This window comes from Microcaecilia unicolor, chromosome 9 (assembly GCF_901765095.1).
Source record: "Microcaecilia unicolor chromosome 9, aMicUni1.1, whole genome shotgun sequence".
In the NCBI taxonomy this organism is placed as follows: Eukaryota; Metazoa; Chordata; class Amphibia; order Gymnophiona; family Siphonopidae; genus Microcaecilia; species Microcaecilia unicolor.
The window spans coordinates 35331571-35355681 of NC_044039.1; the positions used below are offsets into that span (position 1 = coordinate 35331571).

Consider the following 24111-nt stretch of genomic DNA (forward strand, 5'->3'; position numbering starts at 1 on the left):
CCTCCCCTGAATACCTTTTAAATAGATTTTCACTGGCAGTGAGCAGCAACTAATACATACCGCTCATGTTGGCCCCACAGTAGTCCCTCTGATGCAACTTCCTGTTTCCATATAGGCGGGAATACATCAAAAAAGAAACGGCCATGCAGTAAGTTCGCACTTGCTGAATGGCCATTTCGGGGGGGGGGGGGGGGGGGACACACGTGGGTGGCGGTAAGGGCTCCTGAGCTAACAGATTACCGCCGGGTAACCCCAGCGGTAGAAATACAGAAATAAATTTCTGTAGCACCAGAAATGGTGCCTGCTGGGGGCAGAATTACCGCCAGGCTGCTGCGGTAGTTCTGGATTGGCGCAAGGCAACCCTACTGCCTTGCGCCAACCCTTAAGTAAAAGGGCCCCTTTCTGATGTTTACATGTGAATGGATTGAGCTAAGTGCCTTTTTCTATAAAAATGAGAGGGTGTTATTTGAACTGTTCAGATAGATACATATAAAAAAATGTAAAACTTACAATACAAACGTTTGGGAGTTCTGTTCTAACATTTTACTATTGTTCATCTCTGTTGGATTTATCTCCTCTCCGCTTTTCTGGTTGGGACATAGTGGTTTGCGGGTGGTTTGGGTAGGGGGAAAAGGAGATATTCTATAGAACACAAAAATTTGGTGGCTCACTTTGTATTTGTTAATGGTTTCTAACTCCTTTCCTGTTGCATTTGTATATTTCGATATTTGTTTGAGTTATTCATAACTTGTTTAACTGTAAGTCATCAATAAAAAAGTTTATTGTAAATAACAAAATTATAATACAAATGAGTTAGCCGAGTAGTGGATGCTTGGAATGCCCTCCCGCGGGAGGTGGTGGAAACGAAAACGGTAACGGAATTCAAACATGCGTGGGATAAACATAAAGGAATTCTGCTCAGAAGGAATGGATCCTAAGGAGCTTAGACGAGATTGGGTGGCAAAGCCGATGGCGGGAGAAGGAGATGGTGCTGGGCAGACTTATACGGTCTGTGCCAGAACCGGTGGTGGGAGGCGGGGCTGGTGGTTGGGAGGCGGGGATAGTGCTGGGCAGACTTATACGGTCTGGGCCCGGAAAAGGACAGGTACACATCAAGGTAAGGTATACACAAAAAGTAGCACATGTGAGTTTATCTTGTTGGGCAGACTGGATGGACCGCGCAGGTCTTTTTCTGCCGTCATCTACTATGTTACTATGTCATGAAGGAATGGAGCTATTTTGAACTGTTGAGTGGAGTTTTTTCAGATCAATCATTACTCCTCAATATAGTAGGGGTTGTGATGCCTTTCTGAGGTCTTGTTTCTCCACTCGTTGTTGGTTAATCAATATTAGTAAAAGTGAGCCTATCCTTCATAAGGGTTATTGCTTGATTAGAAACAGTTGGCTTGGGGATCTTAATTTTTACTGCTTCTTACTCCAGTGTTGTGGTTATTATAGAACCCCATTTTATAAAGGCACCCAGGTGCCTATGTTGACTTTATAAAATTGATACCTTTGAGAATCTTTACAGGTATGCTTTTACAAAATTATCCCTCACATGGATACATTTTCTGTATAAACAGACTGCACAAATAGTAGTTCTAAATTTATACAGATAACTTATCTACATAACATTAGGATGGCATATGCCGTGGTCTGACTTAAACAGATAAGATGCCTATTTATTCACATAAAGATATATGGATATCTGATCCATATTATTATATGCCTCCCACCCCCACTCCATCTCCCGTGAATATTGGCAGTATGAAGTTTTGTTCTGCAGAGAAGTCAGGGTATTGAGAAGAAACATGATTGAGTTAGTGAGTAAATGTACATATCGATCACTACCAGCAGAAAAAGAATGAAGGGAATCAGGGAGAGTATTAGCAAATAGCTAAAGGCTGAGACCAGGAGAAGCTTTATGGAAAGCACATGATTAAGAATAGGAAGGAGAAAAGGATGTGGACAGCAAGAAAAGATCTGAAGTGACAGGAGAGATACACCCAACTGCATCATCCCCGGTAGGAGTGGCCTAGTGGTTAGGGTGGTGGACTTTGGTCCTGGGGAACTGAGGAACTGAGTTCGATTCCCACTTCAGGCCCAGGCAGCTCCTTGTGACTCTGGGCAAGTCACTTAACCCTCCATTGCCCCATGTAAGCCGCATTGAGCCTGCCATGAGTGGGAAAGCGCGGGGTACAAATGTAACAAAAATAAAATAGATACTATTGGAGATTCTACATGGAATGTTGCTACTATTGGAGATTCTACATGGAATGCTGCTATTCCACTAGCAACATTCCATGTAGAAGGCTGCGCAGGACGTCAGACTCACAGAAGCAGAAGCCTGCGCGGCCACATTGGTGATCTGCAAGGGCCGACTTCTACATGGATGTTGTTAGTGGAATAGCAACATTCCATGTAGAATCTCAATTAGTAGTAGCAACAGTGGAGGAGTGGCCTAGTGGTTAGGGTGGTGGACTTTGGTCCTGGGGAACTGAGGAACTGAGTTCGATTCCCACTTCAGGCACAGGCAGCTCCTTGTGACTCTGGGCAAGTCACTTAACCCTCCATTGCCCCAGGTACAAATAAGTACCTGTATACAATATGTAAGCTGCATTGAGCCTGCCATGAGTGGGAAAGCGCATGATTTATCTCATTTCCAATGCCATAATTTCTCGTACATGTTTTAATTTTTGTCAAGTTTTTTTTAATGCTGCATCTCTATGTTTACGTTATATTCAATTATAATTGCAGAGTTCTAGGCTACATGGCAGGAGATGGTCATTAATGCTCAGAAAGACAAAAAAAAATCACAGCTGTGGTCCGAAATGTACTGGAAAGTGGAGCTGTTTTATAGACAGGCAGGCAGACAAATAGACTTAAAACATACAATATATGCTGAATTACTGACTCCCGGAGGCCTCTTGTAAGTCCCATCGCTATCAGTGGTTATCAGGCGGTCCTTCTCTGCATCAGTTGGGTTGCCGTTCACCTGATGCCTCCGGCGCATCTTCGGTGAACGCTTTGCACGAGAGCTACAAAAGAATAAAGAAAATAAAATTTTGTTATTTGGATTATCTCAATAATCGAAAGAGGGAGAGAACCAGGAATATGAGGGTCTCTAGGGGGTAAAGAGAAAGAACTGAGGGTCTTAGAGAGAGAATTGAGGGTTATGAGGGTATAGAGAGAATGCTAGGGGTCCTGGGAGGTTGAGGAGAAGGAAGGGGTAAACAGTAGAAGTTGGAATGGGGGGATTGAGTCTACAGAGAGAGAAAGCTGGTTGTGGGGAGTTCAACCTAGAGGGGGAAGAGAAAGACCTGTGGAGGACTGGACCAGGATTTCTAATGGGGAACTTCAAATATTTTTTTAAATTCTGCATATTTGAGTAATTTTTCTTGTGTTGCATCTTTATCACTAAAGGATAATCATTATAAATATGCATAACTTTGACAGAATGTGTCATTTTGTGAGCAGAATTTTCCCTTGGAGTAGCATACAGATATAGATATACACGTGGAGAGGCATAATCAAATGTGGCACCCAAGTTTTCATGAGGGCGTCCTCGCAGGACTTCCTTGCGAAGGGGCGGGGAAACTCGTACTATCAAAAAAAGACGGGCATCCATCTTTCATTTCGATAATACGGTTGGGGACGCCCAAATCTCAACATTTAGGTCAACCTTAGAGATGGTCGACCTAAATGTTGAGATGGGCGACTTCAGAGATGGTTGTCCACGGTTTTCAGCCATAATGGAAACTGAGGACGCCCATCTTAAAAAAGACGAAATCCAAGCCATTTGGTCGTGGGAGGAGCCAGAATTCGTAGTGCACTAGTCCCCCTCACATGCCAGGACACCAACCGGGCACCCTAGGGGGCACTGCAGTAGACTTCACAAATTGCTCCCAGGTACATAGCTCCCTTACCTTGGGTGCTGAGCCCCCCCAACCCCCCTCCCCAACTGTACACCACTACCATAGCCCTGAGGTGTGAAGAGGGGCACCTACATGTGGGTACAGTGGGTTTCGGGTGGGTTCTGGAGGGCTCACATTTACCACCATAAGTGTAGCAGGTAGGGGGGGATGGGCCTGGGTCCGCCAGGCTGAAGTGAACTGCAGTACCCACTAAAACTGCTCCAGGGACCTGCATACTGCTGTCATGGAGCTGGGTATGACATCTGAGGCTGGCAAAAAATATTTTTAAAGTTTTTTTTTAGGGTGGGAGGGGGTTGGTGACCACTGGGGCAGTAAGGGGAGGCCATCCCCGATTCCCTCCGGTGGTCATCTGGTCAGTTCGGGCACCTTTTCACGGCTTGGTCGCAAGAAAAAATGGACCAAGTAAAGTCGTCCAAGTGTTCGTCAGGGACGCCCTTCTTTTTTCCATTATCGGCAGAGGATGCCCATCTCTTAATCACACCCCAGTCCCGCCTTCGCTACGGTGCTGACATGCCCCCATGAACTTTGGTCGTCCCCACGATGGAAAGCAGTTGAGGACGCCCAAAAACAGCTTTCGATTATGCCGATTTGGGCGACCCTGAGAGAAGGATGCCCATCTCCCAATTTGTGTCGGAAGATGGGCGCCCTTCTCTTTCGAAAATAAGCCTGATTGTGTACCTCTTCTTTGGTTCTACGAAGACTGTGGGCACACTACTCCCTGGGTCCAGAATCTTATCAATCTGCATCTGTGCCTTCCGATAGATCTTATTCCGCTCCTTTGTGTCGCCAACTGCTACTGCATCTAACACTGGAAACTCATAGTGTCCCTTCCGCTTGGCACGTAGACGGATCTTGTTGCGATGGTGCTCAATCTCAGATTTCTGCCGCAAAGCCGTTTGGATCTTGTGTTTAAAAGAACAAATAAAATAATTCTTAATGTTCATGTTTTATGTTTATTCAATTCTTTCTATAGCGCTCTCCATCAAGACACCAAAGCAGTTCACACAGCTCACTGGTGGCATTTGACACAGCTCAATCGGAAAAATTAATCTGATTTGTAGCAAAGAATCTGGTGAATTCACTTTACACAACAAGAGTCCTAGGAATGAGTCTGCTAGATGAAATAAGATGTCTTGAGTAATCACCAAGTTATTCATTACTTTGCAACATGAGGTATGGATGGAGCTCTAGACTGAAATAGTAGGTGTGGAGGCCACTCTGGTCTGTAGAAAGAAGTTATGGGGGGAACCCTAGAGTAGGTCCCTCATTCTATAACAGAAGATCTGGAAGACCAGACTGCAACAGAAGTCATGGGGAGTTCCTTATCCTTGAAACATCAAGAGAGGAGCCCTAGATTATTAACAGAATGGATGTGAGGTTGCCTATTTTTTTGCAGCAATATCTCCTTAATTCTTCAAAGGGGTTAAGGAGAGTTTCATAGTACCCAATATTCAAAGAGATTTAAGTGGGCAGGAGAGTCTCCTGCCTGCTTAAATCACTCGGGAGTGCCTAACCCTCGATATTCAGTAGAACTATACCAGGCAGTGGCACTGAAAACTGGCTCTGACTGCCCATAAAAAACTGATCAGGGGCAGTACACGAGGCAGTGTTGGGGAGGAGTTGGCTGTTATGTGGGTGCTGATGATATTCAGTGTTAGCACCTGCATAGCTAAGCGGGTGAATTTAGGACAGTTCAAAAGCTGTCCTAATTCAAATTGTTTAGCTATGCAGGTGCTGGCATTGAACATTGCTGGCACCCGTGATCCCCATCTTGGCCCCCGTACCCTCAGGGCATGTGAGGGAAGGGGCTGGCCTCTGCTCGGGGGGGGGGGGGGGGCAGGAGGGAAGGGGTTGACCTTTGTTGGAGGGTGGGAGGGAGGACAGCCTTTGCTTGGGGCAAAGGCATAGCCAGACCTCAATGTTTTTTTTTTTTTTGGGGGGGGGGGGGGGTCCGGAGCCCAAAGTGTGTGTGGGGGGGGGGCACAGTTTGGCCCACCTCACTGCTGCAACCCCCGCCCCCGCTGTAGCCCCGCATACCTTGGCTAGTGGGGGTCTCCAACCTCTGCCAGCTGAAGCCTTTCTCCAGTGCTGCTCTCTGCACATTGCTGCCCTGCTTCCCCTCATGTCATGTGCATGCTCGGTTTTAGTGAAACTGAGCATGCGCGAAGTGTTGCGCATGCTGTTTCACTAAAACCGAGCATGCAGACTATGGACTTTTCCTCCAGGAACTTGTCCAAACCTTTTTTAAACCCAGATACACTAACTGTCTTTCTTCTATGTTTGTGCAGCGCTGCGTATGCCTTGTAGCGCTATAGAAATGCTAAATAGTAGTAGTAGTAGTAGTAGCAATCAATTTCAGAGCTTAACTATTTGTGGAGTAAAAAAAAAAATCCTCCTATTTGTTTTAAAAGCATTTCCATGTAACTTCATTGCGTGACTCTTAGTCTTTGTTTTTTTTGAAAGAATAGAAAAAAATGAATTCACTTCTACTCGTTGTACATCACTCAAGATTTTGTAGACCTCGATTATATCTCCCCTCAGCCGTCTCATTTTTAAGCTGAAGAGCCCTAACCTCTTTAGCCTTTCCTCATTTGAGAGTAGTTCCATCCCCTTTATCATGCCTACTTTTCTTTATGTTAACTCTGTTTTTATTAGAGCATATCAACTTCAATTTAACAATTGGCAATATTTTACAGATAACCAAGAAAACATCAGTCTAACAATTATCTCACTAATTAAACCAATTATGGATATTCTCGTCTTTTATCTTTTTCTCCCCTTCCCCCCCTCCCTTTGCCACCATTCTACATTTTATTCTTATAACAATAATATAACTTTATCCCATATCTTATCTTATCTATTCCTTTATCAACACACTTTCCTTTTCCCCCCCTCCCCCCTTCCCTATTACCTACCCCTTTGCTCCTCATCCCCCCAAATACCAACCCTCCCCATCTCCTACCTACCTCCCTAACCCTCCCTCCCTCTCGTCCTTAGCTTAAGAGTCTATATGTTCAGGAGGTAACTCCTGGCTGATGCCGTCAAAGTATTCCAGAAGGGGGACCATATCTGTTGTAATTCTTCGCCCGCAGTCGAATTCATGTCTTTTACTCCTATTTTTTCCATACGCATCAAGTGTATCATCTGCATGCGCCACTGCTGCACTGTGGGAGTTTTGTGCGTCAGCCATTCTTTCAATATGACTTGTCTGGCGACCACCACCGCTTTATTGATGAAGCTTTTATATCCTTTTGGAATCGGGTGTCTGATTTTAAATTGACCAAATAATAACATTGGCTCACACTCCCACTGTTGCCGCCATAAAATGGATATGTTCTGTGTCAATACTTTCCAAAATTTTTTTATTCCTTTGCAGGACCAAAACATGTGGCCCAATGTTGCACCTTCTGATCTACACTTAGGGCATTCTCCCCATGGCGAGAGTCCCATGTAAAAAGCTCGTCGAGGTGGTATATAAAGACGAAAAGCAAACTTATATTGTTGTTCCCAATGTCCCACCCAGACCGAGCGCCTGGAAATGGACAAAACAAATGTCTTAATTATTTCCGATGTTATATTAACTTTTAAGTCCTGTTGCCAATCAGTCTCCAATTTTTTATAGTTTGGTTCTGGCATTGTGTCTCTGATGTGTCTATGGTAAAAGGACAAAGGCACTTTCTGTTGTGATTCCAGGGAAAGGGCTGCTGAGAGCTCCTCCTGAACATCTTCTGCCAGGTGTTCCCAACGCAATGATGTCACATAATGTTTTAGCTGAGCATAATAAAAAAACTCTGTATCTGACAGTGCAAATTCCTCTTTCAAAACTGAGAAGGGTTTAATGCGTCCCTCCTCTGTAACCACTTGTAATACATACTTTATTCCCCTTCTCTCCCACCTGCGAAAGACTGAGTACAACTGCCCTGGGACAAACGCCACATTATCACATATAGGGAGGAATGGTGTTACTTTTGGGTCAAACCTGTGCATACGACAGACCCATTTCCACGCTGCTCTGGCCGTCTGCAGCCTACTTTTCTTTATAAAATAGGCTACAAATAGATGCCCTTCTATATTATCCTCTAAGGCCCCAATGCCCAGAAGCAAACACGGGCTCTAGAAGCCATTAGCACCGGACTAGAGACCACATATGCCAGCTCTAGTCCATGCTCAGAGGCCCCTACAGCAGGGAATAACGAGTGCGCCAAGGGATAATGCAAATAGCATTTAAATTATACATTAATTCCCCTGTGCACAAAAAAACAGCACACCAAACAAGGGTGCTCTTGCCTCTGAAAACCATATGCCAGCTCAGATGTGGCATTAGGGTGTCTGAGGTAGGGTTTTCTTGCAATTTTACTGGCTTTTGTTTTGCTGTCAAGGCCAGGAACTGCTCCACTCTACCCGAAATTGAGATACAAACCATTTCTGAACACTACATTTTTCCAGAACACATCCTACCGTCTTGGGAAAGGGGGCGCTTAACAACTGAAGGGTTGGAAACAAAGGAGGTTTGAAATCAGCCTTCAGCCAGACACAATTCAGTTATTTGCGATCCAACTTGATGACATATAACAGGAGACTTAAGAGGACGCACAATAAATAGTAGCCACTTACACGCTTGTGTGGAAGCCACTGCTCTCCAGAACTGGGCAACTGACACTTCTTCCCTCCTCCCCGTCTGGCATTCTGGGCATGCGCTCAACAGCTGTGCTTAACGCACAACTCTTGAGCGCATGTGCCAGGCACCATTCTCTCGCTGAACTCTCCAATGCTCAATGTTATGAGTGTGCTTAAATTTGCATCTCATTAGCGTTGAGCATTAGGGAGTTCCTTCACTGCGATGATCTGGCGGTATTTTTCCAGCGCTGTTTGGAACAGCGTTGGAGTATTGAGCATCTGGGTGTAAGCGCCTTTAGCTATCAGCTCTATTGGCACTTAGTATTGAGCTGAATCAGAGAAGGCAGATCACTTTTCTCCTTCTGTTGTTGATTTCCCAGACGCAGAAAGAAAAAGGTACCACAAGCAATGGCAATAGAGGTTTCTCCAAATATTCTTGCTTCAGGAGCAAAGAAAAATCTAAGAGGCAACCACTAGCAAAGCAGAACCTTCCCTCCCCTAAAAAAATCCCTCAACCTCAATCAGGGCTGGATTCAGAAATAAGCAACATAGGCATATGCCTAGGGTGAAAATGGGTAGGAGGGTCCATCTCATGGGGTTGCCAACTATCTGGATTTTTTTTTTTCCAAGGCTGTACAGATTTTTGTATTGTGTGGAAGCCAGCAGGATGGCTAAAGTGTCTGGAAATTTTTCAGAGTTTAACCCTCAATAACTCTCTCCAATGCTTCCCCTGTGTGAGGGAGCCTGCCCTGCCAGTTTACAGTTTGCCACCAGCAGCAGAGACTGTAGTGGGATCCAGTCAATAGGAGGGCTACTGTAGTGACAGGAAGGGAGGGGGTGAGCCGGAGGGAAGTTCCTGCACTGTGCAACTGAGGTGGCGGACTGAGCTCTACATGAGGCCCTAGGCTGACACTGGACAGAGCCAGAGGTTTATGGTTTATTAAATCTGATATACCATGCATGAGATAGATTTACATACAATGGAGAAAGTGCATGCAAATCTATCTCATGCATATTCATTGTGGATATCCTGAAAACCTGATTGGATGGGTGTGTCTTCTTGAGGACTGGGTGGAGAACGGCCTCTGCTACAGAGACAAAACACTTCATGCAACATGGCTTCCGTGACCATTCACATTCATTTTTCTTCAGAATAACAATTTTTTTTTCCAAATTCAAGTCAGCAGTCAAGGGATAAAGCACTGAGGGAGTCTTTTACTAAGGTGTGCTGGCGTTTTTAGGGCTCGCTAAAAATAGGCACGCAGTAAAGATGCCAATGTATTCCTATGGGCGTCTTTAGCATGTGCCTATTTTTAACGCGCGTTAAAAACAGCAGCGTGCCTAAGTAAAAGACCCCCTGATAGACTACAGAGGCTCTATTGCTGTTTTGCTACAGCAGAGGGCGCTCCCACCAAATCTAAACCTAAGTATAGCTGCACAGCCACAAAGGGCAAGGAAAATCCTTGGATTCAATAGCTGTGTTTAGCCTAGTTTGAGATCTGCAAGCTTTCAGTCAGCAGGGTATGGATATTTGGACAGTGCCAAAATCTTTTTGCAAAATATCATAACATCTCACACTTTTTAAATGAAGAAATTCATCTTGTACTGTAATATCATCTGCACACAACAGGTTGATGCAAATAACAGGAGGGAGATCAGCAGAGGACAGCAACCCCCAATTCTCTTCCTGTTCTTCCATGTTTATATTGTTTACTGCTTTATAAGCAAATGTGTGATATTTTTAAATTCAGATGCTCAAGTAAATATAATACATTTGATTATACTCAGTCAAAATACCAAAGTAGGTTAGGTTCTTTCACCATCTCAGTCATAGTCTCTCCCTGGTGTTTTGATGGTTTAATATAACAGTGATGAAGCTTTGGCTCTCTCTCTCTCTCATGATAATTAATTCTCCACAATGTTTCCATCTTTCTTGATATCTGGCATCATCTTACCTTATTCATTAGAGCTTTCCCTTTATTCCTCTGCATCATTTGCTAGACTTCTCTTGTCAATTTTTCATTTCCATTTCTGTTTCAATTATTTGTACTGCCTATAAGTTGGGTCCCCTTATTCTCTTCCTAACTCCTGTTATTCTAGTTTATCTGTCTATATGCTCCGCCTTCACTTCCACCCTATGCTGACTAATTGTGTATTGTGCCGACACTGTAGGCATAGAGGCATATTTTCAAAGCACTTTGGGAGGCTAAGTTCCATAGGTTTCTATGGAACTTTGGGAGGCTAAGTGCTTTGAAAATAAGCCTCATCGTATGCCATAATATGTTCTGTTATTTGAATATTTTTTCTGTTCATATTCAAATTGATCTCATTGTACACCATCTTGGGTGAATTTCTTCAAAAAGGTAGTAAATAAATCCTCCTAAATAAATAATCTGTACTTTGTACACACGTTTCTTCATTTCACTTCCTTTTACTAACCAAATCTAAACCTTGAACACTATCATTTGCACGAGATCCACTCTCACACTTCAGTTCTTTTTTTTTCTATTTGCTTATTTTCTCCCTAGTGTACCTCTCATGCCCATCACTTATTGTCATCCTCCTCTCTCTCTTTAGTAACTGTTTTTTCTCTCTCTCTCACTCACAAAAATCCCCCTTCCCTTCTTATGTTTTTCTTCTCCCTGTGTTCACTCACTCTCTTCTGCCCTCCCCCCCACCCCGTTAATTTTATTCATAAAAGCTTATATGCTGCCAAAATTGATCATAGCTTAACTTCTGGGGACGTACCAGCTCCCTGGAAACAAGCACTGGTACGTCCAATATTGAAAAAGCCAAATTTTGACCTATCTGATAAATCCAATTACTGTTCAGTTTCCCCATGTAAGCTGTCCAAGCTTACAGAGAAGTTTGTCTTTCAGCAGTTACTAAATTACATTGATCAAACTCATGTCCTGTGTGCATGACAATCTGGTTTCTGCCCAAGATACAGTACAAAAACAGTAATTACAGCTTTAATAAATGAGTTCCATTCAGCCATTGACACTGGGAAAATTGCTTTAAGCAGTGTCCCTTGACTTGTCAGCCTTTGATTTCATTGATCACAAATTATTCCTAGCCCGTTTGAAACACAGAAGCAGAGAAAATGGCAGCAGTGAAAGGTGATATGGACCATCCAGTCGACACATCCATGCCATCTACTATCTCTTCCTCTCGCTAAAGGATCCCACGCTTCCTTGAATTCAGATACATATTACTTGCACCATATTTTCATTGGTTTTCTTAATTTCTGTTTGGAAGGACCTTCACAGTTGTTATTCCAATCTCTTCCCCTACTCAAACCTTAAACTGTGAAGTAGAGAAAAAGCAGTTGTGCAATTGCTGAGAAGATTGAAACATACTGTGTTGTGTCCATATGTAAGGAACAACCTGTTACCCTCTATATATTCCTGTTGAGAAAACCAAGGAAATGCATGTCTGTTTCCCCTGAAGCAGTCTACGGGTGAAATGTGGCCATGTCGAGCTTTTTGTCTATGCAGTAAAGGTTTTAACGACTAAGTGGAACTATCTCGCTCTTACTTTTGGTTCTATCCATTATAAACATTGTGGGCTGAGAACTAGGGAAGCCCATTTCAAACACCACTGCAGCTACTTGGACAAATGATCTTGGTCACTTAACCATCCATTGCCTCAAATGCAGCCTTACTGGGTGCTCCAACTGGGTAAGAGAAGGCCAGTGGAATATTCAGCGGAACTAACTGGATAGCTGAATATTTTTTCTGACTATCTTAGCACTACCTTCACAGGGCAGGGTAGTCCATATACAGAGCTGGAGGTTATCTAGTCAGCAGCATATTTAAACCACTAACCAGATGAAGTGAAGACAGCAAAGAGGCTGTCCTAATCCAGATACCTATCTGGTTAGAGGTCTGAAGATGGCTGTTAACCATATAGCACTTCTAGGTGGGAACAAGCGGGATGGGTGAAATTTGTGTCCCCATGCAACTCTCTACAGTGAATATCCAGTGTTTGTTTGCCCGTGGTAGCTGGCATTTTTAAAAATGCTAACAGTCAAGGGCCCCATAGATTGTAAGTCCTCCAGGAACAGTACCCTGAAAATAACTATTGTAGATCGATGTGACTCACTTAGAGCTACAACTGAGAAACGGTGTGAGCTAAATCCAAAATCCCTTCCCATGGTTATTAATATGATTGTTATAGATTTTTCAAATACTTCTCTGTTAATGTGGTTGGTCTCTGCCTCTCGCTCCATCAGAGCCAGGTTCTGTAAAGGAGGTGCGGTTATTGGCTGCATGGCAATCAGTTGAATCTTGCTTGGGATCCGTCTGCTGGCTTCTGAGGAGCGGGACACCCTGTCCACGTGCTCAAAGATGGAAGCGGAGGAGTGCTGTTCTTGTCCATTGCCAGTGTGATGCGGTCCTGAATGCAGAAGCACCGGGTTAGTTTAAAAGACCAATGACACAATATATCAAAACAGTATGCCAGGAACGTGTGAACCTGTTCAGATTAAACCCATTACTTCCTGGCTCAACCTTGATCTCTGACACATTCTGAGTAAGGTAAACTACATCTGATCACTCTCAGGTATCCTCAAATAAGAGTTATTGAATAACAAAGCAGGAGACCCCTCTTGGCTTTATACAGCAATCTGCATTGTGCCTCTTCCAAAGAATTCCCTTTTCCTAATTTGTTAGTTTTTTCACGTGCTTGACTGTTCCATCCCAAAAGGGTTCAACAAACCTGCAGATAGATGATGAGATAAAGCATGAGAACCACAAGGAGGGCTAACTGATACCAAGCAGAGCACGTCTCTAATGCCCAAGCCATCCCCGGTCTCCTGAATCTATTCTATAAAGAGTGTTACAATTCAGCAACACTGGTTGCATGATTCTATGGCAATCTTTTGAGCTTGGTGTGTCAAAATTCGCCAAAAAACCGAGTATAACTCGGTGGTGTGTCACTTCGAGAAAAATCACTGCTACTAGGACCACCCCCAGGCCCCCCTACCCGAGATCGCTGCCCACCCGAGGTCGCCGGGGCCCCCCTCCACCCGCTACCGGGCCCGGAACTAACCTTAAAGCCTCCTTTCACGTCGCAACAAGCAGCAGCAGGGCAGACCTCTCCTCCTTCCTTCTGTGCTCCGCCCTCGCGGACGTTACGTCAGGCGAGGGCGGGACACGGAAGGAAGGAGTGGCCTGCCCTGCTGCTGTGACGTGAAAGGAGGCTTTAAGGTTAGTTTCCGGGAGCGAGGGCGGACCACACTGCGGCAGCTCCGCGTGTCAGTGCTGACACGCGTGTCATAGGTTCGCCATCAGGGTTCTATGGCAATTATGCAGCATATCTGCATGTTGTACACTCCTTAAAATTGAAAAAAAAATCATTTTTAATGAAAATCTTTCACATGCATATTTTTTATGGATATCCTAAAAACACTGCTCTATCGCCAGGATTCTCAAACTGTAAGATGTCCGCTCCCACTTAGGAAATGGGTGCAGGATGAATCTTCAGAGGGCAAGGGATAATCGATTTGATATAAAACTAATTGCAGTGCATAGTATTGTGATTTTATAGAAATAATTTTCTCTTTCTTTGGATGGGGGGAGAGGAGCAGCTAAATGTGTTAGAAACAAAAAGCTAGGTGGGTGGAGGAGTGGCCTAGTGGTTAGGGTGGTGGACTTTGGTCCTGGGGAACTGAGGATCTGAGTTCGATTCCCAGCACAGGCAGCTCCTTGTGACTCTGGGCAAGTCACTTAATAGCCTGCCGCATTGAGCATGCCATGAGTGGGAAAAGTGCGGGGTACAAATGTAACAAAAAAAAAAACTTTAGCTATCATCCTTTAATATAATGGACATTTCCTATCCTTTTGTTCCATTCACCTTTTCTGCTAATATTTTCCTGCCTTCATATATTTTTCTTTTATTTTTCATATCCTTTTCTCTATTTCCTCTCTCCTCATTTCCTATTCCACCCAAACTTTCTTCTTCTCCCCCAGCATCACTCCATCTCTTTCCTCATGTTTCTCCTTCTTATTTTTCTCTCTTCTCCGTTGCAATTCCTCTCTCTCTCTCTCTCTCTCTACTGCCCCTATTTTCCCTCTAGCCTCTCCCCTCTTTGTTTTCCAGTTATTCTCTCTCTTCTGTGCCCTTTGTGTTTGTTTCAGGATCCTCTTAGCTACTGTCATTTACCATCCCCCCACCACACCTGCATTGCACTCAACCCAATGCCTACACACACAACCAACTGCATCAATAGCCAAGTAGTTCAATTTGCAGGAACACAACTGCAAAAGCAGACACTAGTCAAGGGTGAAACTTTTCACAACACAGACAGCCCTGGCAGCTTGAGAAGTCTCAGTGGCTCATAATGGCCCTGAAAAGGAGAGGTATTGACATGGAATAGGCAGTGTCCCATGACTTCTCTGCAGCAGCCCAACTTCACAGCAATTGGCACAGTACCTAGGGACACTGGAGGCTTTGGTTATGGCTCAAAAGTGGGGTTGTAAAGGGAGCTGCCAGCAGATTTTAATAAGCTTTTGCAACTTGGTATCAATGCCTAACTGTGCATGAAAGTGAAGAGATTTAAAAGTGGACCAATGAAAGCAGTGAAGAGATCAGTTCATTAGGTCTAGTTAATATCTCAGGAAGCCGATGCTCTCATTCTCACAGACCAAACTGAGTAGATCAATATGCTTAAAAGTAAACTAGTACAATCTGAACCAGGTCCAAGATAACCCTGATTAAGCAAATCAGACTCAAATTGGGTCAACGGAGGTTCAGTCATCCATATCTTATTGAGCTGTATGTAGGTAACATTTCACACCTGTGAAAAGCTGCACATAGTGCAATGGGTCCTCGATAGCAGTGGTTTTCAACCTAGTCCTCAGGGGCCACCTGGCCAGTCGCTTTTCCAGGTTATCCATAATGAATATGCATGAGAGAGATTTGCTTACTAAGAAGGCAGTGAATGCGCAATCTCTCTCATGCATATTTTTTATGGATATCCTAAAAACACTGCTCTATCGCCAGGATTCTCAAACTGTAAGATGTCCACTCCCACTTAGGAAATGGGTGCAGGATGAATCTTCAGAGGGCAAGGGATAATCGATTTGATATAAAACTAATTGCAGTGCACAGTATTTTGATTTTATAGAAATAATTTTCTCTTTCTTTGGATGGGGGGGGGGGGGGAGCAGCTACATAGTAGATGACGGCAGAAAAAGACCTGCACGGTCCATCTAGTCTGCCCATGATAAACTCATATGTGTATACCTTACCTTGATTTGTACCTGTCTTTTTCAGGGCACAGACCGTATAAGTCTGTCCAGCAGTATTTCCCGCCTCCCAACCACCAGTCCCGCCTCCCATCACCGGCTCTGGCACAGACCCCGTATAAGTCTGCCCTCCCCTATCCTAGCCTCTCAACCACCAACCCCTCTTCCCCCCGCCTCTTAGCTATTCTCTTAGCTACTGTCATTTACCATTGTAAATGGTATGTGTTAGATAACAAAAAGATAGGTGGGTGGAGGAGAGGGTGTGACCTAAAGAGTTTCAGAGACAAAAGAGAAGGTTCAGAAGTACACAAACACAAACAGCAAAAGAAAAAAAATGCAGAGCTGGGCCTTCAAGACTGTGGCAAACGAGAGTCCTTTATTCTTAAATACCCGACACGGGCCCTGTTTCAGCGTAACACCACCTGTCTTATGGACCCAAAAATCAAAGATGCTCTCGGAAAAAAAGACAAAATAGACAAAAAAAAAAATCCTTAGGCAGTTTTGCAGAACTGCTACCACGCATAAAACCTCTGTGGTGAGTACTGTCGGTTAATGCTCTCCACAGAGGTTTTACGCGTGATAACAGTTCTGCAAAACTGCTTAAGGATTTTTTTTCTGTTTTGTCTTTTTTTCGACAGCATTGTTGATTTTGGACCCCTGAGGTAGGCACTGTTGTGCCGAAACACGGCCCATCTCAGGTCTTTAAGAATAAAGGACTCTCGTTTGCCACAGTCTTGAAGGCCCAGCTGTGCTTTTCTCTTTTGCTAAAAAGTTTCAGGACTGCTCCCAGGTGCCAAAACTGTGAATAAAATTAAGCGACCAAAACAACCAAGATGTAAGCAATTCACGGATATATCAGAGAGCCTTCTAGACAGAACCTTGAATACAATTCTATGCTTATCTACCTTTGGCTTCCACATCCACAGGGCAGAAGGATGTATGTGTCCTTTTGAATGCAGGATGCCTAATAAGGAGGTGCTCAAATTATTAAAGCACCAAGGGCCCCTTTTACCAAGCTGTGGCAAAAAGGGTCCTGCGATGGTGTTGGCGTGTGTTTTTGATATGCACAGGGGCCCCCTTTTACTGCAGTGGGTACAAGGTAGGTCTTTCTTTTTTTAAAGAAATGGTCGTGCAGCAAGTGAAGCACTTGCCGCACAGCCATTTCGGGGGGGGGGGGGGGGGGGGGAGAGAGCCCTTACCACCACCCATTGAAGTGGCGATAAAGGCTTCATGCTAACCTGGCGATAACCGGGCAGCGCATGGCACTGCCTGATTACCGTTAGATACACACAGTTGCTACAAAAATACATTTTTGTAGCACCGGATATGACGGCGCACTGGGGGTGGGAAATACTGCTGGACTGCTGCGGCAGCCAGGTGGTACTTCCTTTTTAGCGAGCCCTTTATACAAGGGGCCCCAAATGGCAGCTATCATTTAGTCCAGGGATGGATTTGGTATGACGGCATGATTTTGGCTGAGGGGTGCAGATGAAACATTGTAACAAATGTCATTTGTTATTTCTGTGAAATTTCTCTAACCTTTTGTAATGAACTGAGTGAGCTTGAAAGGTGGGAGTTTTTAATTTGTAATTGGATTGATATAAACAATATTACTGTCTATGTAAATCCTACAAGGAACAGCAAATTATAAATATGATTATAAAATGACATCCTCAGCCAAGCATAGTTAAAGCCAGGTTCAAAAACCTAAAAAAATAAAAAATAAATCCGTAATGTCACCATCCTTGAAAATTAAGGGGTCTATATTCAGTGGCACTTATCAAGGTATAGAGAATGACACGGGGACAAAGTTGGTCCCCGTCCCCACGAGCTCTGTCCCTGTCCCCACCCCTGCAAGCTCTGTGATCCCATCCACACAAGCCTTGGTTATGATTTTATATTTAAATCATTTTATTAAAATATAAAAAGAAACAATATTCTGTGCAAATGTTGTTTTATAAATCACAAACAATTCAGAACAAGGATTAACAAAAACCCCTGTCTCCCCTTCCCCCTCACAAATAATACAGAACAAGGATCAACAAAACCCCTGTCTCCCCTCCCCCCTCACAAATATCCCCTCCATGATCGGGAAAACTGAACAAGCCAAATTACTACAGAATGCTACATACAAAATTCATGCTAATAGAATACCTCGGTCACACTCAGACAGCACACAAACGCCAAATACATAAGAGCTGACAAAAACGATAAACATATATTAAACCAAAACCCCAAGAAGTCATACCAAAGAAACAAAGCGATGCATTTCCTCCTATTCCGTGCAAAATATAAAAATCACACATGAGGGATGGTGTTAGGGGTGTGCAACTAGAACAACTGCCGCCTAGCCAGAGAGAGCCCTAAGCCTGCTGGAAGCTGAAGAAGGCATGGCCTGGTAGTGGGCTTTAGGGTCCCCTCTCAAATGTCTGCCTTGACCAGCTCTGGCAGGATACACATTTCAAATCTGACATATTTCCTAATCACAAAATACATTTTTTTCTACCTTTTGTTTTCTGGTCATTTTATTTTTCAAATCATGTTGGTCCCAGGCTCTGGTTTCTGTTTCCCTCTGTCATCTCATAACTCGCTCACCAGGTCTCCTGCCCATTTGACATTTCTTCTTTCTCCATACTCACCATCCATCTTCAGTCTCTGTGTACCTATCTTTTCCCATGTTCAGCATCTCCCTTCTCTGGGTCCCCTATATTTCCCTGTCCATAATCTCCCTTCTGTCCATCTCCCCACATTCATCACCACCACTCTGTCTTTATCCTTGACCCATGTGTCCAGCATCACTGCTCTGTGTCTCTATGCTCCTTAAGTCCAGCATCTCCTTTCTGTGTTCCTATTCTCCCCCATGTCTAGCATCATCCCTGTGTCCATATACTCCTTTTCACATCTTGCACTGCCCCTCTGTGTCCATATACTATCTGAATGCATCTCTCCTTTGTGTCTCTGTCCCTATGCTCTCCTCCATGCTCATCATCTGCCCTCTGTTTCTCTATACCTCCCTGTGTCCAGCTTCTCCCATCTCTTATTTCCCCACACCAATGTGTCTCTTTCCCTTCCCTCCTTCTAGCTCCCTCACATGAGACTCAAGCACCTCTCTCCCTTCCCTCCAGTCTCCCATGGGTCCAGCACTTCTCTTCCTTCCACCCCTCCAGCCCCCCTCCCATGGATCTAGCACCTCTTTCCCTTCCCTCTCTCCAGCTCCCCCTCATGGGACTCTAGCATCTCTCTCTCTCTCTCTTCCACGACTCCAGTGCCCCTCCACGGGATTCCAGCACCTCTCTCCCTTCCCTCCAGCCCCCCCCAAGGGTCCAACATCTCTCTCCCTTCCCTCCAGCTCCTCTCTCCCTTCCCTCCCCCCAGCCCACCCCATAGGTCCAGCACCTCTCACCCTTCCCTCCCTCCAGCCTCCCCATTAGACCAGCAGCTCTCTCTTCTCTCTCTCTCTCTCTGCCTTCCCTCCAGCCCCTCTCATGGGACTCCAGCACCTCTCTCCCTTACCTTCAGGCCCCCCCCCCATGGAACTCCAACACCTCTCCCCTCCCTCCAGCTCCTTTCTCATGGGACTCCAGCACTTCTGTCCCTTCCCTTCAGCACCTGCCCTCCATCCTGCAGGTCCAGTACCTATGTCCCCTTCAGCTCCAGCCCCCTGCACTGCCCCTCCCATGTGTCCTGTATTTTGTTTTCCTTTCTCTCCCTGCTGTGTCTCTCTACTTCGCAGGCACAAGGAAGATCCGTACAGGCCGGCTTTGGAGGCCTTCCCTCTGCCAGCTCTCAACTTCTGCCTTCTGATATAACTTCTTGTTTATTACTAATCAGCACGCGGCAATGCCCACACACTTACTGATTATCATAGCTACACCCATTCTCCACCCACAAACATGCCCCTGGTGCTAGAAAATAAATGTTATTTTTTGGCGTATGGGTAGTGAACGCACATGCAAAAACTACCGCAGGATGTCTGAACATGCCCAGTGGTAGTGCATTTTAACCTGCAGTAAGCATGCATTATGCATTAGTGCTTACCGCAGCTTAGTAAAAGGTCCTCTACAATTGTTTGCCCTGTGCACATCCCAAACACAGGTTGGGAAAAAGCCAACATGATTTCAAGGACTCTCTTCCTTTAACTGGGTGGATAATAAAATGTTGATCATGTTCAACATCATCTCCCGACCCCCAAAACATAAAAATAACATTTTCTGCTCTAATATCATTTTCCTAGTTTGTGTTTAATGTTGAGACAATGTTCTGCAATGGTTTAGAAGAGCATCTGGAAAGCGTGTTTTCATCAGTGAATGAAAATGTCTCTTGGGTTCAATCTCATGTCTGCTTCATTAGGCAAAACACATTACTGCTTCAATTCATTAGGCATAGCTAGAATACGCTAAACTACTTAGATTTCCAACACAACAAAATCAGTTCTTCCTCTTATCCCACCGCAAATATAGTTCATAAGTTGCAATGACACATGGAGACTTTCAGCCATGCTATCCCCCAAATTCTATAAATGGTGCCCAAAGGTAGGTGCACAGTTGGGTATATGGATTAAAGAATAGGGGTCAGTTACATGAGTAACTGAATTGGCTAATTAGTGCTAAACTGGTATTAACTGGTGACACCAATAATTGGCAATGATTTGTAATTACACGCATAACTTACGCCCCTATTCTATAAACCAAGTGTCTTATTTCTATGGTGCACAACTCTAAAGGAGGTGTGCACCTGAGAAGGGCATGACCGGGTCCAGGCATGTCCAGAAATTAGAAACAATATTATACAGTACTGTTATTTACACACCCACCTGCCAGTACTTAGGTGTGTCTAATACTCTCAGTAATTTGCCAGCCCCATAGGATTTTCAAACATTCATGATGTATTATCTTCCCTTATATCCACTGTCTATTATCTATTGTCTGTTAACTTTCATCCAATTTTACAAATAAATTCAATTTTCCATTTTGTTCCAACATGCATCATAGATGTGACCAAATCTGGTTGCATGGAGAGGTGCTCGGCATTATTCTATATACCACGTGGAAGTTTAAGCCTATTCTACAAAATTTAGGTGTACTTTAGAGAATCCGCCTAGGCATATTTTTTTTTACCGTGCAGATTTTTCAGGCGCCATATATAGAATCTATCCCTAAGTGTTCAAGCCTGAATGCCAAAAATGTTAACATATCTTTATATGGATGACTTATCCACGTAAAGATATTCCTGCTATTTCTGCGTTTAGATTTCAACACATAAGTTATCTGGAGTGCTGCTGAATTTCACTGCTCTTTGTTTAACTTTAAGCCCTGTTTAATCATTTATCTTTTAGCTATATAGCAACTCACATGGCCAGAAGTTATCTTCATGACTGCCAATCACATTAAGTGCTTTGAATTTCAGGACCTTTGTACTTAAATCTTTTTAATACAAGAAATAATTCAAAATAGAGGTAGACAACTGAGAGGAGCAATCCGAGGGTGAGTATGTCTGTGCATTGAACTACTTATCTACTATAAGGACTTCATAAACATGCAATGAATATTTCAATCGTCGGGGGTTATTTTATATCATCTAATTCCTTCAACAATTATTCAGCGCCAGCCATTCAACAAAGGCTATGTAGTATCTTCCCTATTATCTTTATCATTGTATGAAATACACATATCACGTTGTCGAATTCAAATTAAATCAATTTAGCTAATTTATTTACTGGACCTCAGTAGCACAATGAGTGCAGCAGCGGCGATTCATCTGTCAAGAGACCCGATTGCTCTCAACTCTTGACACGCCATTGGCTTTTCATAGGTCCACCCATAGGAGCCAACTTTTCAAGATTATTGGAGGTGCTAAGCTTAATGGAAATAACCCCTTCCTGGACACATACAAGGAATTTTATCAATATTGGGGTGCTCAAGCACCCACAGAGTCAGCTCCTATGGGTCCACCCATAATTTCCCTCGATAATATATGTTAATTCTTAAATACAATATTTAATACTTTAGAATTACCAAACTAATTGGAACTTAGCTTTTTAATAGCTGTTTGTTAGATGCTAACGGGACCAGTACTACTATGTTGAATGGCTGGCATTGAACTACTTAGGCATTTTAAAGCCTGACTGGATGGTTTTAAGCTTAGTACATGCCACACCCATGTTGATGCCAACAATAATGATTTTTCTGGGATCCGTTGCAAAGTGATGCAAGCAATCAAAGAATCTGTGTGTGAGAGCAGATTGGGAAAAATAAAGAGGGCCTTTAAAAAAAGGGCATTACAATCTGGGATTAGCGTGTCTTAACACGGGACTTTCCCATGCGCTAAGCCCAAATTCAACGCAGCAGTATTTAGGGCTTTTGGGTTTTGTTGTTTATTTTGAAGATCCCGTGCTAGGTTTTCCATTGGCATGCGGGATTTCCAAAAAATGAATGCAGGAGCATTTACCACCTCCTATTTAGGAATTGCTAAGTGCTCCCGCATTAACTCAGTGTTAGCCAGCTAGCGAGTGCTAATGTGAACGTGATTAACGCTTCCATGCCCATGATGGAGGAATGGAAGAGATGTGACTGCTACAATTATAACACTGCAAATTGAAGTTGAAGGGATAATTCTCTTGAAACAGCCAGCTGGGCGAAACATGAATTTATGTTGGGTCTCTGTGTTTATTAACTCGGCTTCCTTTTGAAAGTGCAAATCTGTACAAGATAACTTGAATTCTTTTTGAATAATGAATGATTTTTTTTATATTTAAAAGGAAAAAGGACCAATGAAGAATATTATAGCGCCTAATGCTCTGAGAAAAAGAAAGGTTTGAAAGGCTACAAGACTCTGGTGATACAAAAAAGAAATCTATACATACTAGTAAAAAAAGGCCCGTTTCTGGCTGAGATGAAACGGGCGCTAGCAAGGTTTTACGCGGAGTATGTATGTTTGAGAGAGTGTCTGTGAGAGTGACTGTGTGAGAGTGAGAGAGATAATGTGCAAGTGTGTGTGTGTGACAGAGTGAGAGTGGGTGTGAGTGTGTCTGTGAGAGAGCATGTGTGTATGTGAGAATGAGTGTGTGCGAGTGTGTATGTGAGAGAGCATGTGTGTATGTGAGAATGAGTGTGTGCGAGTGTGTATGTGAGAGAGTGAGTGTCCTCTCGTCTCCCCCCTGTCAGGTGTCAGGACCCCCTCCCCTGTGGTCTGAGGACCCCCCTTCCCCCCCGTCTGTGGTCTTAGGGACCCCCCTTCCCCCCCTCTCTGTGGTGTTAGGGACCCCCCTCAGTGGTCTGAAGGCCCCCCTCTCCATATTGTACATTATGAACTTGGTTGCTAATAGTGTGTTGAAGTGGAGAATGCTGGCACATTTAGACTGACTGTGGACAGTCATGAAGGCAGCCCCTACTAAAAAAATAAAAGCAAGACCATTTTTATAATAATCAATGCATTGCAGTGAACAAAATTGAGCAAGTTCCCACATGCTATCTTTTCCTTTCTTTATTCAGTAGCTGACAGGCTTGCTTGACTTACCTAAGTGGCTTCAGGTGCAATACAGTGAAAAGAAAGCAAACAAACGTATGAGCTGCTGCAAGGAGGAAGGCAAGTCGATGTCATCAGGGGGGTGGAGCGGCGACTCTGGAGGGGGGAGGGAGAGAGTAGCGGGTGCAGTAGCGAGTGGGAGGGAGTGGAGAGAGCGGTCCATTGGCCATTTCGTGGAGGAGGGTGGTTGAGGGGGAGGGAGAGAAGAGCAGCAGGTCCAGTGGCACCGGGAGGGAGCGGGGACAGAGGGTGGTGTCGAGCATTCAGGCGGCGGCCACGTAAGGGAGGGCAGAAGGGGAGTGGAGGCAGGCAAGCGCAGTGGGGACTCGGGTAGGAGGGCAGTCGTGCTTTCTGATGCGCGAGGGGGGGGACTTCTGTGGGTGGTGCTGTGTATTGATTGGTCGGTTAAGTGGTGAGTGTCATCGCTCCGCCCTCGACGTCATGAGGTTGCGACGCGAGGGCGGGGCAAACAACCATGGTCAAATTTTGATCTCGACCACCTCGGAAGTTGCAGAATTTCTTGAGGCTTCATTAGAACGTTGGGGTTGCGAATTATGTCCGGAAGGGGTGTGGCTGGGGGGCGGGTCTATGAGTGAGTGTGAGAGTGAGTGGTGCTGACAGCCTACACAGTACAGGGCTTCAGTGTTTCCCTGCCATAGAGTGAGCTTCAGAACGTTGGAGGTGAGAATTGTTTATATAGATATATATAACTATAGAATGCTCTCAGGTGCTACTTATATATAGAATGTTCTGAAGTGCTCTCTTATTGGTTGAAATTGAATGGT

At 44.3% G+C, this 24111-nt stretch overlaps 1 protein-coding gene across 1 annotated transcript in view; it reads right to left on the minus strand.

The window, feature by feature from the left end:
- KIAA1549 (KIAA1549 ortholog) overlaps positions 1-24111 on the minus strand; it is a 227335-nt gene that overhangs the window by 34018 nt on the left and 169206 nt on the right. The window contains exons 13-15 of the mRNA XM_030214742.1: positions 12745-12950; positions 4614-4837; positions 2894-3038 (exon numbers count right to left, since the gene is read on the minus strand). Coding sequence (XP_030070602.1) covers positions 2894-3038; positions 4614-4837; positions 12745-12950 — 575 coding nt within the window. The remainder of the gene's footprint in view (positions 1-2893; positions 3039-4613; positions 4838-12744; positions 12951-24111) is intronic.